A 15,659-nucleotide genomic window follows, 5' to 3' on the forward strand; every position below is an offset into this window, starting at 1 on the left:
TGAGAAGTTTGTTTATAGCATTAGTTGGTGAAGGACAAAACTGAAATCTACCCTATCACATGAAATAGTCCTAAGTTTCTTAATTCTTTAAATGTAATGACTGGAAGGTTGGTAGCCTAGGGAGGAAAGTATTTGATTTTCAAAAGTAATGTTCTGTAACTCTGTAGAAATATACCCATATATTTGATGGGATAAGATATATTCCTTTTTAGAACTTTTTAGATATAATTTGCATGGAATAAAATTTAGTCTTTTTAAGATATAGTTCATGAGATTTAACAAATACATGTAAGAGTGTTATCACCCTCTCTTAGTTACTTTCTTGTTGCCACAACAAAATACGTGACAGCCATAAGTTAAAAAAGAAAAACTGTTTAGCTCACAGTTTTTAGAGGTTTCAGTCCTTAGTCAAGCTGGCTCCAAGACAGGGCAGATGACAGAGAGACATGGAAGATGAGAACTAGTCCACGGTGTGGCAAACAAGAGGGGTGAGCCTTCTTTCTTTCGCTTTTTATTCTATCCAGGCTGCAAGGCTATTGGTTAGTATGACCCTCAACTGAAGAAGGGATTCCTTCTTCAGTAAATCCATCACCCAGAACTATGCTAAACCAATCAGTGGGCTAATGCAGTATCATAAACTCATGATTCAGTCATTCTGAAAAGCCCCACCTATGAATGCATGAGTCTTCGGGCCAATTTCTAGATATAAACCATGATGCACCCCACAACCAAGACACGAAAGTTCTCCTCATGCCTCTTTGGAATCCACCTTTCTGCACAGCCTCTAACATTGGTGATTTTGTTTTCTGTTCTTACAACTTGGGATTTCAGAAGGTGTTGGATGTGGTGTCAACTGTGAAACCAGAGCTCTTAAGTCTGGTTTCTTTCTTTTAGTAGATAAACTCAAGGACCAGGGTTTTAGCTCAGTGGCACAAGAGTTTGCCTGGCAAATGCCAGGTCATGAGTTCAAACCCCGGTACCAAAAAAAAAAAAAAGTAGATGCACTCAGTGTGAATGTGCTTGTGTGGAAAGGCCATTTTCAGAGCTGTCATGGAGGCCTGCCTCAGTGATCAATCCTCTTTACTGCTGAGTGCTTACTGTGTGGATGTGCAATTGGTTTTCCCAACCATTCATAATTACAGGGCAGTGAATTTCTTTTTAATGTAGCGCATATAAACTAACAGTGTTCTTCCATCCAGCCAAAATAACATTTCTGGAGTTTAGCAATTTTACTAATATTCAAAGACAGTTGAAGACAGAAGAAAGACAAAATACAAAGATAACACAAATCCATTAGGAACGTGTGTGCGCTTGTATGGAAGGGTCATTTTCAGAGCTGTTATGGAGGACTGTGAACAGTCTTCCTGCTGTGTCCTTCTGAGTAGCCCGGTACCAGACAACTGGCCCCCAAGGAGGAAGGAGCCTGGTTACCCCAGGGGATGCTGCAGAGCTACCTCATGTGATTCAGTTGCTCTCCCATTCAGTAACCTGGTGGGGACCTGGTTCCCAAGTACCAACAGCCTCACCTCGGTTTCTTCTATCTCACTCCATGACATCCTTCTCTTATCACAGGCAGCTAAGGCAGACAGATGTCAATATACAGGACTCTTGCCACCTGACTTGTCTTCCTAGTGGATCAATATTAGCTAAGTCGCTATGCTTGCAATCCTCTAGGCTGATAACCGTTTGACCATGTTGCACCTGTTTTGTGACTTTGCTATATAAATTACTCCTGACAAAGGGCCTCAGTAGCCATCTCATTCTGGATCCTTTCTAGAACTCCATGGGCTAATCTTCTCTTCTTATTTCTAATAAAACTTTCCTAATTTCATCTCTTAGCTCATGACTTCATTCCTGGATGTTATGAGACCATGAACTCAGAACATCTGACATCTGACAGGTTGGGAATTATATTTTCCCTATATCACCCTTGGTGTCTTTTGATAATGTGGACAGGTGCTTTCTGTTTTTTAGTGACAAAGTAGCTGCCACCCTTTTAACCCCACAACATTCTCCAAAGCCAGAGTGTAACTGGATTGGTAGGGCTGTATGCGTAATCAGACAGGTCTGGTCATGTCAGGAGGGGGTCACTGGAGGCTTGTGGGAATGTCCCAGTGTCTGTGTCTATGGCACTGCAGTTGGAAGTCCTCTCTGCCTCATACCCACTGCCCTCTACCCTCATACCCACAGGTCTTGAAATCCCTGTGAGGAAGGGAATTTGAAGCATTTAATTAAAATACAGCAGCAGGGAAAGGTGGCTTAAAAGCTCCTACTTATTTAGGTTTAGAATTCTTCTAGACAAAGAAATTGAAAGAAATGCTTGTGGCATTGAAATTTTCTGCTACTTGGAGATAATACTTTGGATTTATATGGAAACTCTCTGTTAAACAAGAGTGCTCTGAAGCCCAGAGCTGGCAGACACTGAGACTCACGACAATGAGGCCTTTTAGGGTTAGAAATAGGAAAGCAACAGAGCCTTTAAAAATGGCAGGAAGAGACAAGGAAGTCTGTTTCCCAAAGGAGGACAAAGCGAAGGACTTTTAGAAATTAACCTGAATTTCTGAGGAGAAAAAAAATTGTTTTGCTCTTTTAAGAATACAATTAAAATAAAACTTGGATGCTGAAATTGATAAAACCAGACAAATTAGACAGAATGCACACAAGTTTTTGAAAGTATTTCTCATAAAGCGATGGAATATACAGATTCCAACACAGCTTTGGAAAGACGGCTTATGGACTTGGAGGAGCCCCAAAAGGTCAAAACAGAGCTCTGTTTTATCTGTGGTTTAATTATAGTATTCCAAAACCAAATCATAAGCATATTCATCCTTTAACTGGAGGGGACCGGAAGTCACAGAGATGGTTGGATTTTCTGAATCACAGTGAGTCATATTTTTAGAGCATTGTGCTCAGCAAGATGGTTTTATAAATGAATGCTACTCATTAGTGAAACTAGAGAATAAACAAAAACATGAAGCACTCCATGTTATATGATCATTTAGGGTTATTGTGTGGAGAAGAAAGGGCAAACTATTCTTTTTTCTGTATCTTGCTGTTGGGGTGCTTTTGTGAGATATTGATATGGGTATGCATTTTGCTACATATGGAAAGGAAATTTGGGTGGGGTCTTTTGCTGGTTTTGCAGCAGAGTAATACTTGCCTCCAGGAATGAGTTAGGGAGAATTATTTCTCTTTCAATTTCACTAAAGAAATTGAAGAGTATTGGCATTAAATCTTCTCTGAATTTCTTGTAGAATTCAGCCATGAATCCATCAGAAACCTGGGCTTTTCTTTGAATGAAAGGGAAAGAAAGTGCTCAAAAGGAAAGAATAACTGGGGTAGGAGAAAAGAGAAAAGAAAGGGGAGAGACCATATGTGTAGATAATGTGTGTGTGTATAGATAACTATACTACGAATCTCTGTAAGTTTATCAATAAGAACAGTTTGGGCTTTCATTGTTTGATCATGGATTTTTCATGCCTAAATCTTGTAATCTGAGCAACTACTTCTAAGATAACAATATGCAATATATTAACTAGTGTTAGTTTTCTATGTTTTTTGAAAATCTGTACTGTTTCTGTCCTTTTTGCTTTGTATTTAAAATAAAATTTAAAAAAGGAAGGAGATTTTTAGATGTCATTAATTTATAATAATTCACAGAGATAGCTAAAGTTTATCCTCCTAAAGCAGATTAAAAAAAATAGAAGACTGAGGGCAGACTGAAGAGATTAATCTTCTAGAGTACTTCGGAAGCTCAGTATGCAAGCGATCGAGACACTAATTATGTATCCTTCCTGTTTATCCTTCAAGGCAAGAACCCTGAGAATTTCTAGAAAGCAGTACTTCGTCACTCTCTTGGGTTTCTGCACATTTTTCTTCTCTTTCTCTGTAGATGTTTAAAAGTGGAAAAAATGGAATGAATGCACTTTTCAAGAAATCATTTATATGAATTCTAACATATGGACTATCTTGCAATTTCTTTAAATTGGTGGGCATTTACTGCAAAATGAAGGTTACTGTGATCTCGTAAGACTAGGACAATTTTTAGGACAACAGAAAAAGGAAAAGCTCGAGGGTGACAGGAAGTTGGCAGGAGATAAAAGGCTGAAATGTTCTCCAGCCGCTAGGACAGGAGGAGGACTGTGTGTCCTCCCCTCGCCCGAGGCCAGGGGTGGGTCAGAGTCTGTGGTGGTATTCCTGGTCCCACTAGCCCTGAAAGAGGAGGCCCAGAGGACCCACTCAGGCAAATGGCATGTTCTGGGATCTTAAGCAGTATTTTTTAAACAGTCAACCTAACATGGATAAATCCATTCAGAATCTCCTCAAATGCCTTATTTTTGAAATAGAATTAACTCTGTTTTTGTGCAGCTGACAAAACATTTCCATATGGATTATCTTAACACAAGGACTCCGTGTGGGGCAAGTGACGCCCCTAATTTTGCTGAACAGGCAGTTGAAACCCTCAGAAGCCACATGCAGTGCACAGGACATGAGCTTGAGGGTCTCCGAACTGCCCAGCACCGGGTTCCCACAGCTGGATTACATGTGAAGTACAAATGGGAAATCTAGCGGCAACATCAGGGTCAGGACCTAACTGTAGGCCTACCACACGCTGGTTTCTATTTCCTGTACAGCTCACAAGGAAAAGTGTTTGAGGTTTCAGCTGTGCCAGGAAATAGGTCACCTGCCTTAGGGTGGCCCTGGGACAATTGGCCAAAAGCACACGTTGGCCTGTTGGGCATGGAGCATCTCCCAGTGAGCTGAGTACTGCCTTGGAGTGGGGAGTACTTCCTAAAAGCAGTGGGGGGGGGGCCCTCACCACCCAGTTCTCCGCTTTTGTCAGATTTTGCCACCACGTGTAGGAAGAGGCAAGTTCTCTGGGACCTAGGATAACCTATCCAAAATTCTAGGGGACACAGGGAGGACAGAGGTGATCCGTTGCAGAGAGGCTGAGTGCGCTGTCAGCCCTGGAGGAGGACAGTGGTGGGAGCTGTGTGTGGTGGCTGCTTGCATGCTCAGGTTTCTGGTCCTCGCCACCTTCACCTCCATAGAAAAGGACTTGGGGACTCAGGGTAGATTCAAAGCACAGTATAGGCCCATCACACACTGTCACCCCTGATGCCCTGACTCCAGAGCTGGGGGCATAGCAGCCAGGCCCAGGCTCTGTAACCCGGGAAGAGGAGGAAGGTGGATGTGCCACACTGACAGCACAGGAGTCCTGAGGGACCATGAAATGGGGACCAGCTGAATTGAACCTGAGTCCTGCTCCCAGCAGAGAAAACTGCTCTGGACTTAAGTGACTTTGAATCTTGGCCCTTTTAATTCTGGTTGTTACGGGTTGTGTGACCCTTAGTAAGTTAACTTCCCCAAGCCTTGGAGTCGTCAGCTGACAGATATAATTAGTGACCTCATAGGGTTGACATAAGGACAATGGTCCTTCCCCAGTAAGTGACAATGTCTCCTCATCTTTCTTTCTCTCTGAGCCTCAGTTTCTGTATGAGAAAAAGGAGGGAGCAGAGTAATGCAGAGCCTTATAATTTCACAGGGCAGTGTGGGTCTCTGCCGGGAGAATGCATGAGTCAGCACCTCTAATCACTAACGTGAGTTCTGATTGTTTCATCAGGTTGGTACATGAGGACCCTCCATCGTCCTAGCCATCTGTGTCAGGAAGTGGGGAATACTGGACTTGATCTGATGGGAGAAGCGGTCAAGAAAGGTTCCTGCACATGACCTCTGTCCAGGGGAGGGGTCACCAGTGACGGAAGTGACCAGAGGCATCAGGGGCTTGGAGAGGTGGCCTTAAGGATGCACTGAAGAAGACACCAAGGACAGACTTCTGACCTGGGAAGAGGAATGTGTGGGTGTTGATAGGTCACAGGGTCTGGATCAGGGACAGCAGAAAACCAGTCCAGTGTCCTGACCAGGACGCTCACAGGCGCATGGCACCTTCTCAGATGCTGCAGAGTGAGGTCTGTGATCCTAGGGAGGGTGAAGTGAAAGCAGGCTCTGACCCTGCAGTATATGCTTTTCATGTTAAAATCAGAAAAATGCATTTTAACTGCTGAGAGGAAATAAAAGAAAATCTGGTTTTCATTCTTTAGGGAAATTAAAATGCTATCAGGGCTACTCAGTCAAACAGTGGTTAAGAACATAGTTCAACTGCATGATTTCCTTAGAAGTCAAGACACTCTTGTACCCTTTTTGAGCACAGGATGCTAATGTTCTAGATGCAAAATACAGAATTTTAACAGGAGCTAAATAGAAAAAACGGAATGGGACAATAGGACAGCTAGAGAGCTCTTCAACCCAGGCAAGACTCCAGGATGTCATGACTGTGAGCTGCGGAGGGCCGAGACCTCCTTCCTGACAGGAGTCTCTCTCCTCTCCTCCGTCCCTGGGCTTCTCCATTCCTGCCTCCTGCTCTCCCTTGGCAGCCTGGCCCTAGGTCTCACCCCAGAGAAAAGCATGCTCCATTCTGTGGGCAGGTCCTGTACTTGCACACAGGGTCAAAGAAAAAATGTAGCATGAACAACTGGCTGCCAGCGTTCTGAGCCCTGATCACTGGCTGCTGAGTCAACTGTCTCTTAGTAGTTTTCAGTGACATTTTCCTGCTACACACAAGATGTCGTGGGGCTCCAGAGGTGTTTGGATCCCCTGACGTGCCTGCAGTTTCCTCTGAAAAGGGACCACAGTCACGGGTAGAAATGAGATGCCCTGGTACCAGAGGTATCCGTGGTGATGACTGCTGTTCATCCATGCCTATTGGAGATCAGAGAGTTTACTGCCCGTAAGTCATAGAATCTCCTAAAAATACATCTAATACCCAAACGTCTGCAATGAGGAGGGACAAACTGTGTTGATCGTGGATGAAACTAAGGTGGATAAGGTGAAAGAAGACTGACTTTGAAATTCTTTCTAAAAAATAAGGTTTAGGGCTGGGGATTTAGCTCAGTGGCTCAAGTGCTTGCCTGGTAAGCACAAGGTCGTGAGTTTGATCCCTGGCACACACACAAAAAAAGCTTTATCAATGTACCAGAGAGATACTTGCATATTCTTGTTTTACCAAAGCACTATTCACAATGTTAAGATAAGGAATCAGCTTTGGTGCCTGTCAGCAGATGGATGCATAAAGAAAATGTGGAATACAGACACAGTAGAGTGTTACTCAGTCCTGAAGAAGAATGAAATCGTGTTCCTGCCAGCAACACGGATAGGCATTACCTTCAGGAAGGCATTACCTTCAGTGAAATAGACCAGATGTGGAAAGACAAATGCCACACATCCTTGCTCATATTGAACACTAGAAAAATTGGCTTGAAAGTAGAATCATGATTATTAAAGCTTGGGAAGGTTGGAGGGCTGAGAGAAAGAAGGCTGAATTCGGTGCAGATAATGTACATATGTGGAAATAGCACACTATGAATACCTGCAATGAATACATATTAATAAAATGTTTATAATAGAATTATCCATAGGGGTGGGTGTGTACAGCGAAATGTGATAAAATAAATGTAGTAAAATAGCAGCAGAATTATTAATATTAAAGTATTAGAAAGCACTTAAAAATTTCTAACCTTTTTCCTTCACCATCTGCATCATTTAGAAGGTTGCTTGTAGCCCTAAAAACTGGCTTCCAGATCTTCTGCTAAGTGCAAAGAAACATTCTTTCTTTACCTTTGAAAATATTCAGTTGCAAGGAAAGGTTTCTTGCTCTCCAAAAAGGGAAGAGCTCTGGGGTCTTTGCTGACTCCTTTACACAGGTGAATCCTTTATGGGTTTTCTCACTTGCCTGAAAATTGAAAGTTTGGATTCATTTGACTTCCCGCACTATTTGCCTCAGGGAAGCAGCCTTTGGCAGCAGGAATTCAAGGAGTTAACAAATATCTTGGACTCTGTTTTTCTCGATCTTGCCTGGATCTTCTCTCTGCAAGCTCAGGTTTTGTATGCTACTGTAGTTTGGATCTTTAAAGTTCTCTATGGTCCATGTGTTCAAGGTTTCATTCCCTGGGTGGTGGTACTGGGGCAGGTGGAGACTTCTTAGCGGGCCTCATGGGAGGCCTTTAGGTCACCGGGCTCATGCCCTTGAAAGGGATAATGGGATCCCACACCCTTACTGCTTCACTTTTTTGCTTCCTGACCACGAGGGGAGTAGCTTTGTTCTACCAGCACAGGCCTAGAAGCAACAGCCCCAACTGATCATAAACTAAATCCTCAAAAACTAGGAGTCCATATGAACCCTTCTCTTCAAAAGTTGATTATCTCAGGTCAGCACAGGGATGTCTTCCATTCCATCCTATGTAGCAAGTTAGGTGCCAAGCCACCCAAACCCAACTGCAAGAACATCCCTGTACCACCCAAACCAGGCCCTGGGGAACCACCCTTGTAGGAACTGGGAACGGTCTTGCTTCCAAGTCACCCTGCATTAGGAGAGAGATGAAACGAGCTCCCCTCAAACAGTGTGTGAGGTACAGAGTTCTGATCATGCACATGCCCACCACCCCCAGGTTACTTTGACATTGTAGACAGCTGACTTGCCACCCAGGAACCGAGGGGGCAGCTGGCATGGATGGAAAGTCACAAACATCAGCTTACATGAATAATTACATCAATGTTTCAGTTCCCACACAACACAGTCCACTTTATACCAATAATCATTTGTTGGTACTCAAGTGCATCAGATTGGACACATGTAAACTGTCCCAAACTCATTTTCACATGGCTGTATAGACCTGGAACAGAGATATTTTTTCATGTTTACTAACAGAAAAATATACCCAGCTGGGGATAGTGGTGCATACCTAAATAATTTCAGCTACATGAGAGGCAGAAACAGGAGGATTGAAGTTTCAATATATATATATATTGCATATTGTTATCTTCAAAATAGTTGCTCAGAGTAGAAGATATAGGCATGAAATAATGATCAAACAAGGAAAGCACAAATTATTCTTTTTGATGAACCAACAGATTAGTAGTATAATTATCTATCGTGTGTGTGTGTGTGTGTGTGTGTGTGTGTGTGTGTGTGTGTATAATCTCTTCCCTTCTTTCCTTTCTCCTTTCCCCATCCACTTGTCCTTTCCTTCCAAGCAGCTCCTCCCTCCTGACTATTAGTACATGTTTGTAGCACGGCATGTTTACATTCCATATGGGGAATTGGTACATGAATCTTGATGTTTCACTGTGTAGCCTAAACAAAGGCTAACATCATTCAAGGTATTTCCATCCCCCTGACCCTCCTCACTCTCAGCTTCACACAGTATTTTAGTGATTCTGAGGAAATTTGCTGCGGAGGTCATTTCCTATCTTGGCCAGAGACCAAGCTGTTATTCCTGTGATTAGCTTTTGGGGTCTTTAAATCCCTACACAAATAACCAGTCGGAGAATCAAAAGTATCAGGCTGAGAATCAAAAGTATCAGGCTCCAGCCAAGCTAGGAGTTCTCTAATCCCTCCGCTGTTTTCATTTTTTAAAATTTTTGGCTATCACGTTTGCATTTGCTGCTTTTTTCCTTCTATCCCCTTCGCTCCATGCCCTTAAATTATTTCTGTGGCCAAGACAGCTAAAATGTCTATGCAGATCTACCTCCACACAAAGAAATACTTCCTAATCAGCCGAACCCCTTGAATTACCAAAGATCTTCTCTAGTTTCCCATCATCTTTTGTTTTTGTTTATTTTTCCTTGACAGTAGAAGCTAGAACTGGACATTGGCAGAGGCCCTCACAGATTCCATCACTTGGCAGGAGGAGGAAGGTAAGTCTTAGATAGAAACACTTCTGGAGAATGAGAAAAGAGGAGATGCCATTTGCAGCTAGAGAAATGATTCTTATCCCAGTATAAATCGCTGGGTCTCTAAAATAAAGTACACTCATAGTCTGTGACTGCCAGACCTCGTGGCAAATAAGAGGCAGCACTGGGGAGAAAGCTGTGGGGGTTTAATGCACGCATTTAGCAGGTGACAACACTGCAACTCAGGAACTATGGGTCCTAGGAAGAAATTCCAGAGTATTCAAAAGGCTTCTTTCTTTCTTTCTTTCTTTCTTTCTTTCTTTTATACTTGGGGTGACCTCATAGGTGGCCTCCCAGATCTTTAAGCTTCTGTCTTTAGAGGAAACAGGAAGCTGAGAGACGAATGCACCAGATTGGGGCAGAGGAGACAGCCTGAGCCAGCAAAGGCTGCCCAGGCCTGTACCATCCAGGAGCCAGGACAGCCAGACACTGGGCCAGCAGGTGAGGAAAGGCGCCTACGCAGCTGCTGCCACAGCCTGTGCCATGCAGGTATCTGTGTCCACAGTGAAAAGTGAAATCTGCGAGGACACAATCCCTGAGGCCTGGAGCCCAGGGGAGAAACTCGAGTGTGTGGGCTGAGCTTCGCAGATAACAGGGAAGCAGAAGTGAAAGCTGATAGCCAGCCAGCCGCTCTGAAAGCTGATGCCGGGTCTCAGCCTCAGCGAGCAGGAGCAGGGGCCATCTGCACAGTGGGTGGACCTGCGCAGACCTAGGTGCCCACGTTTCCCTCTACACAGGTCTCCTGAATCCCCAGGAAACCAATCCGCAGTCCCAGCTTCTCACCTGGAGATACCCAGGTATTCAGAAGAGACTCAAGTCCCTTCTGGTGCATCAGGGCCAACGACCTGGAAAAGGACCACCCAGGTGGGTTCTGACTTCCTCCTGTGGACAGGTAAGCCCAGGACAGCTGCAGATGGAAGTGTCCCCGTGCTGTTACACTGTCCTCCAACCACCACATCGGGGATGGCCAGTGGGACTCAGACTCCCACTTGACCAGGCCCCCTTCCCCTGGTCACTAATAAGATTTCTACCATGCTAGGGCAAGAAAGGACCACAGAAGCAAGAGGAGACAATCATGTGATCACCAGGAAGAAAGTCACCAGTGATGTCTTTGGGACAGCAGAGTTCCCTAATCTCAAGTGTATTTTGGCTATGTCACAGTTGTTTTTTCAGTGGGGCAGAGAACTTGCACCTATTTCTAGGGGGGGGGGCAAAAAGGAGGCCCCTGTCACTTCTTCCACCCAAGCTCCTTCAGACATGGGGTTCAGCTGTGATAGGAGACAGAGCATGGGGGGCTAAACTTACTTATAAGGGAAACTGCATGGGGATTCAGGGTGAGGCTAATACCGCACTTCATTTCCCAGAGGAACAAGTGCATCTGTGTGACCTCCTGCCTCGGGGTCAGCTGTGTGGGTCAGCTGGATGCAGGGTGGGTGTGAGGCTGAGGAAGGGAGCCTGCCCTTTCCAGCATAGCATGTGCCCCAAATCTGTCACCAATTTTTGGTTCTCAGATCCCAACAACTACCACCGCCACATGCCACATGTGGGGAGCTCCACGAGGTTGGTACCGTTATAATACCCATTTATGCTTCAAGGAGCAACACTAAGGAGGTGGGACAAGGGCCCACTGCAGAGTTGCAGAAGTGGAATGTAAGCAAACTCTCTGCTGTCAAAGCTTAGAGACTGCACAGGCTAGCTTGTCTTTAAACACCCCTCAGGGGCTGACTATAGAAAGAAGAGGGCACACAGCTCCCACCCATCTCTGCCCTCCGCGCACCCCTATGTCCTGGCTGGACACTGCAGTCCTGCAGGAAGCCCAAGTGCTCCCTGACTATGGCTGTGTCTGCCTCTTTGTAAGGGTGGGTCTCAGGTAAGCAGCTCATGGAAGACTCCAGGGCACCCAAGGAGCTCCCTCAAGGATCACCCTTGGGTCTTTGTAGTGACTCAGTCTCTTTCTCTGATGGCCTCAATTAAAACACGTATGTCTCTGAGAAGCACAATAGGTTTTAGTTCTCATAACGTGGGTCCACCATACCACACTACCATGGACTAGAAAATAAAGACTTCTTTACAGACTCCAAGAGTGACGGGAACAAGTGAGGTAAACAGGGAAATGGAGCTCAGGAGCAATTGTGTCAGTACGAATATGAGTTTTTGCTGTTCTGTTGTGCTGAGGATTGAACCTGGAGCCTCATGCATGCTAAACAAGCACCCTACCACTGAGCTATGTCCTCTGCCTGGAAATAGTTTTGATGGCACTCACACTTTCATTGAGCACACTCAATGCTAGGTGTCTTGCTAAGGGTGACAGCCACACGGAGTGTATTACGAATGGGTTCCTGCCTGAAGAGACTGGAATATAGACTGCATTTAATATTAGCAAGACATTGTTAATTTTCTTAGGCAGTTATGTAGAAAAAATGCCATTTTTTGGATGCTCTTAGCAAAATATTCAGAGTTTAGTGTTATAAAAATCTGTAAAGTTTATTTAATAATACTTCATCAAGAAAAGAGATGAGACCAGCAGGAATAAATGCTAACATCATTAAGCTTAAGTGATAGGTATATGGAATTCATTATGCTATTTTCCCTACCTTTATTTACATTTAAAAATTTTCATAACAAAAAATAAAACAAAACAAGGATTTTCAGAAATTCAAAAATCCAGATTTTATTGCAAGGGCAACAATGGGCTTACGCTAAACAGAATTCCAAGAAGGTGCCCATAGTCCAGGATTCATGTCTGGTGTGTGCTTTGGATAGTCCGGCCCACTTAGGTATCTGGAGGACTTGTGCATAAACACTAGAAGCTTTCACTTCCATGTTAGATTACATAGTACTGCAAAGGTGAAGGAATTTTTGCAGATGTAATTAGGACCCCAGACTAGTTCACTTTGGTGGACTTGACCCAACAGATGAGCTCTTTAAAAGAGTGATTATAAGCAATGAGACTCCCTTGTGACCTTGAAGAGGCCAAGAGCCCAAGCCCCAAGTGAGACAGCAGCCCAGGTGACACCTTGGCCGCCGCACCACAAAACCAGTGAGTTAGCAGCGGACACAGCTAATTCAGACTCCTGACTCATGGAAACTGGGAGGTGACAAATGCATGCTGTTTTAAGACAGTAAACTTGTGTTTTGTTAAGAGGCGACAGAACATAGACACAGCTTTAAAAGTGAACAACACAATATTCATTGGTTAGGCACAGCAACCTGAGCACCATATAACCAGGGATGAGGAGCCTAGGGCTGCCCCCTTGACAGGAAAGAGCAAGCTGCGGTTGATCAGTGAAGTCTGCATGTTATGACCTGTGACCTCCTACTGCCACCCAAGATCCTTTGTGTGTTGAAGAGACTGGGGTTTACTAACTTCCTTCCCTTAATGACAGAACAACACTGAGGTGTAATAGAGCTCGAGTCCCCAGCTTGGAAGGGGATGCTGGCCTGGGAGAAGAACCTCAGACAGAGGAAACTGGAGAAGCTATCAAAGAAGCTGTTTCTGTGGCTGAGGTGCTGCTGGTGTTTGAAGTGGGAGCTTTCAACTGACTCCTGCCTTCCCTTTCTAACCCTTCTTGCTTTTCTACCATGCACAGATCTTCCCTGAGCTGCAAAAATCAACTCCTGAACATATCACTTGATCCTGCTCCTATTTCTAGGGCAGTGATACAGCCAGGTCCCTGGAAGAACATCAGAATCCCTCAGACAGAGAGATTATATGATGGATTTAGGATTAGCCTGCTTGACGTTGAGTTTGGATTCAATATCCACTGCCATAACCATCATTCCATATTAAAACTGTGCAGAATCCAAGCATGGTGATGCAGCTACGAACCCAGCACTCTGGGAGGCTGAGGCTGAGGCAGGAGGATACAAGCTCAAGCCCAGTATGGGCACTTCAGTGACTTAGTAACACACACACACACACACACATACACATATGAATGAATGGCAGGGCTGGGCTTACAGGCCCAAGGTTCAATCTTCACTACTCCCCTGCCCTCAAAATCAAAAATTATTATACAGTGCACCATTTCCAGTCTCATAATTTAAGTACCACTTCTAAAGTGAAGCGGCTTTTTCTGCACAAGTTCTTATTTGTAGAGTGTTGGCTGACTTCCTGCCCATACTGGAAAGCCATGCATATCCATGCTCACCCTTTTTCCAGCAATATTCCCTACCCTAGCAGAGGTATGGCCATGAATCCAAGGAAACCCAACTATTTTCCTATAGACACAGAACAGAGCATCATAACAATGAATTTGAGTTCAAGGTAGGGTCCAGGGGAAGGAGCAGCTGATGAAGAAGGTGCAAGTTCTGAAAAAATTCTTAATAGCTTACTCAGTTAAAAAAAATTAAATATTTCTCTGGGTGCAAAATATTGCCTTGTATGTGAGGCACCACTTGGAATCCAACCAATCTAACTTGTCCCCTAAAGGAATAGATTGTGACTCAAACCATTCATTCATCTTAACTTGTCTGTCTGGCCCAGGGGCTTTTTATTAATGCATCAGAGACACTCATCAGCATGTAAGTAGGGATGAGTATCGGTGTGAATCATAGCAAAAAGAGCTCCGCCACACACCAGGGCTCAGCAGTTGGTGGTTCACAAATTGCCATTTGTATCAGAGCACTGGCCACTACAATATCTAAAATCTAAAGAATTAACTGCCAACACTTAAACATAAGTGTTTTTAGTTTTCAGTAAAGTAGTATTTTTCCTGGTTTTTCTTGAAAAGTTGGGAAATCTGGCAACCTGGATCTGTGTCTGGTTTGGAGAGCCTGCAACCCCTCAGTGAGGACATGTGGTCCCCTCTCACCACACTCTACCACTCCCTCTCGCCTCCACTTACCAAGGCCTAGTGTCAGCAGCAACCTATCAACACAGCTTCACTGCAGCCTTTCTTATCACAGAGATAAGAAGAAAGTGAACCCTTCCGTACCCACCTGAAACAGGCCCCTCTCATTCACCGCTGAGCCACCACCCGCTCCAGCCACTGGAATTCACTGACACCTGAGAGGAGTAAACCTCTCTAGCAAGACACACGAAGTTACTACTTGATGATAGGTCCTGCTCTTGGCATCCATTGGGAATGCCTTTTCATTCTCAGATTCTGTCAACACTAAGCTCTCCTTTTGGCCCAGAGTTCCAGTTGGCTTGGGAGGAACCTCAGCGAGAGTTTGATTATTTCAGAAACAGTACTGGGCCCTTTAAAGACAGTGTGCCTCGCTGACCCTGGAATTTCTCCCTCTGGGAGCCACAGTGCTGATGCCTGCTCCGTTTGGACATTCTGCTTCTCCTCACCATAATGTCAGAGCTGCCAACTCCCATGATTCCGGGGCAGGTGGAATTATGTACCCATGTTTTCCATCGAGATGGAGAACAAAGACGAGAACTCCCTCCTGCCTGGCACTTGGGACAGGATGGCGCGTGTCTTGTTACCTCTCCAGAGGACACAGGGAGACGAATGGGTGCAGAGTGAGCTGGCCGCGGGAGAGGGGGTAGGAGGGTGGGAAGAGGAAGAAAGGGGGATACTGGAGCTCAAAACAAAGGCCTCGTGGGGGAAAGAGGTGTGGCGACGCCTGCTTGGGGACACTCACGGTTCAGCTGGCGCCTGCGGATGCGGTTCCTCCATGGCCGGTTCCGGATCCAGTGCAGCCGCGAAGGTAGCACCATGGTCCCAGGGAGCTGGGCCTAAAACCTCCTCATGGCCTGGCAGCCATCCCGGAAGTGTAAAAATTACAGAAAAAAAGAAAAAAAAACCCACTCTCTTCTCTCTCTCTTTTTTTTTCACATCTGAGGTTTCCGTTGATTTTTATCTTATGATTCGCCTTGCCTTCCCTTCCCTTCACTCCCCAGGGGCCCGAGGGTGGCA

General features: G+C 44.8%; 1 protein-coding gene across 4 annotated transcripts in view; it reads right to left on the reverse strand.

Annotated features, from left to right (window-relative positions):
* Positions 1-15,655, reverse strand: part of Ripor2 (RHO family interacting cell polarization regulator 2) — a 203,570-nt gene extending 187,915 nt beyond the window's left edge. For 2 of the 4 annotated variants that reach the window (XM_013151407.3, XM_063259962.1), the window contains exon 1: positions 15,385-15,655. In XM_013151407.3, the coding sequence (XP_013006861.1) occupies positions 15,385-15,460 (76 nt within the window). In that variant the 5' untranslated portion in view covers positions 15,461-15,655. The remainder of the gene's footprint in view (positions 1-15,384) is intronic. The other 2 variants (XM_005003288.4, XM_013151409.3) reach the window with 2 other exon arrangements.
* Positions 15,656-15,659: the final 4 nt, after the last annotated feature.

The sequence above is a fragment of the Cavia porcellus genome, unplaced genomic scaffold, assembly GCF_034190915.1.
Source record: "Cavia porcellus strain 051 isolate PalLab524CR breed Dunkin Hartley unplaced genomic scaffold, mCavPor4.1 scaffold_13, whole genome shotgun sequence".
NCBI lineage: Eukaryota > Metazoa > Chordata > Mammalia > Rodentia > Caviidae > Cavia > Cavia porcellus.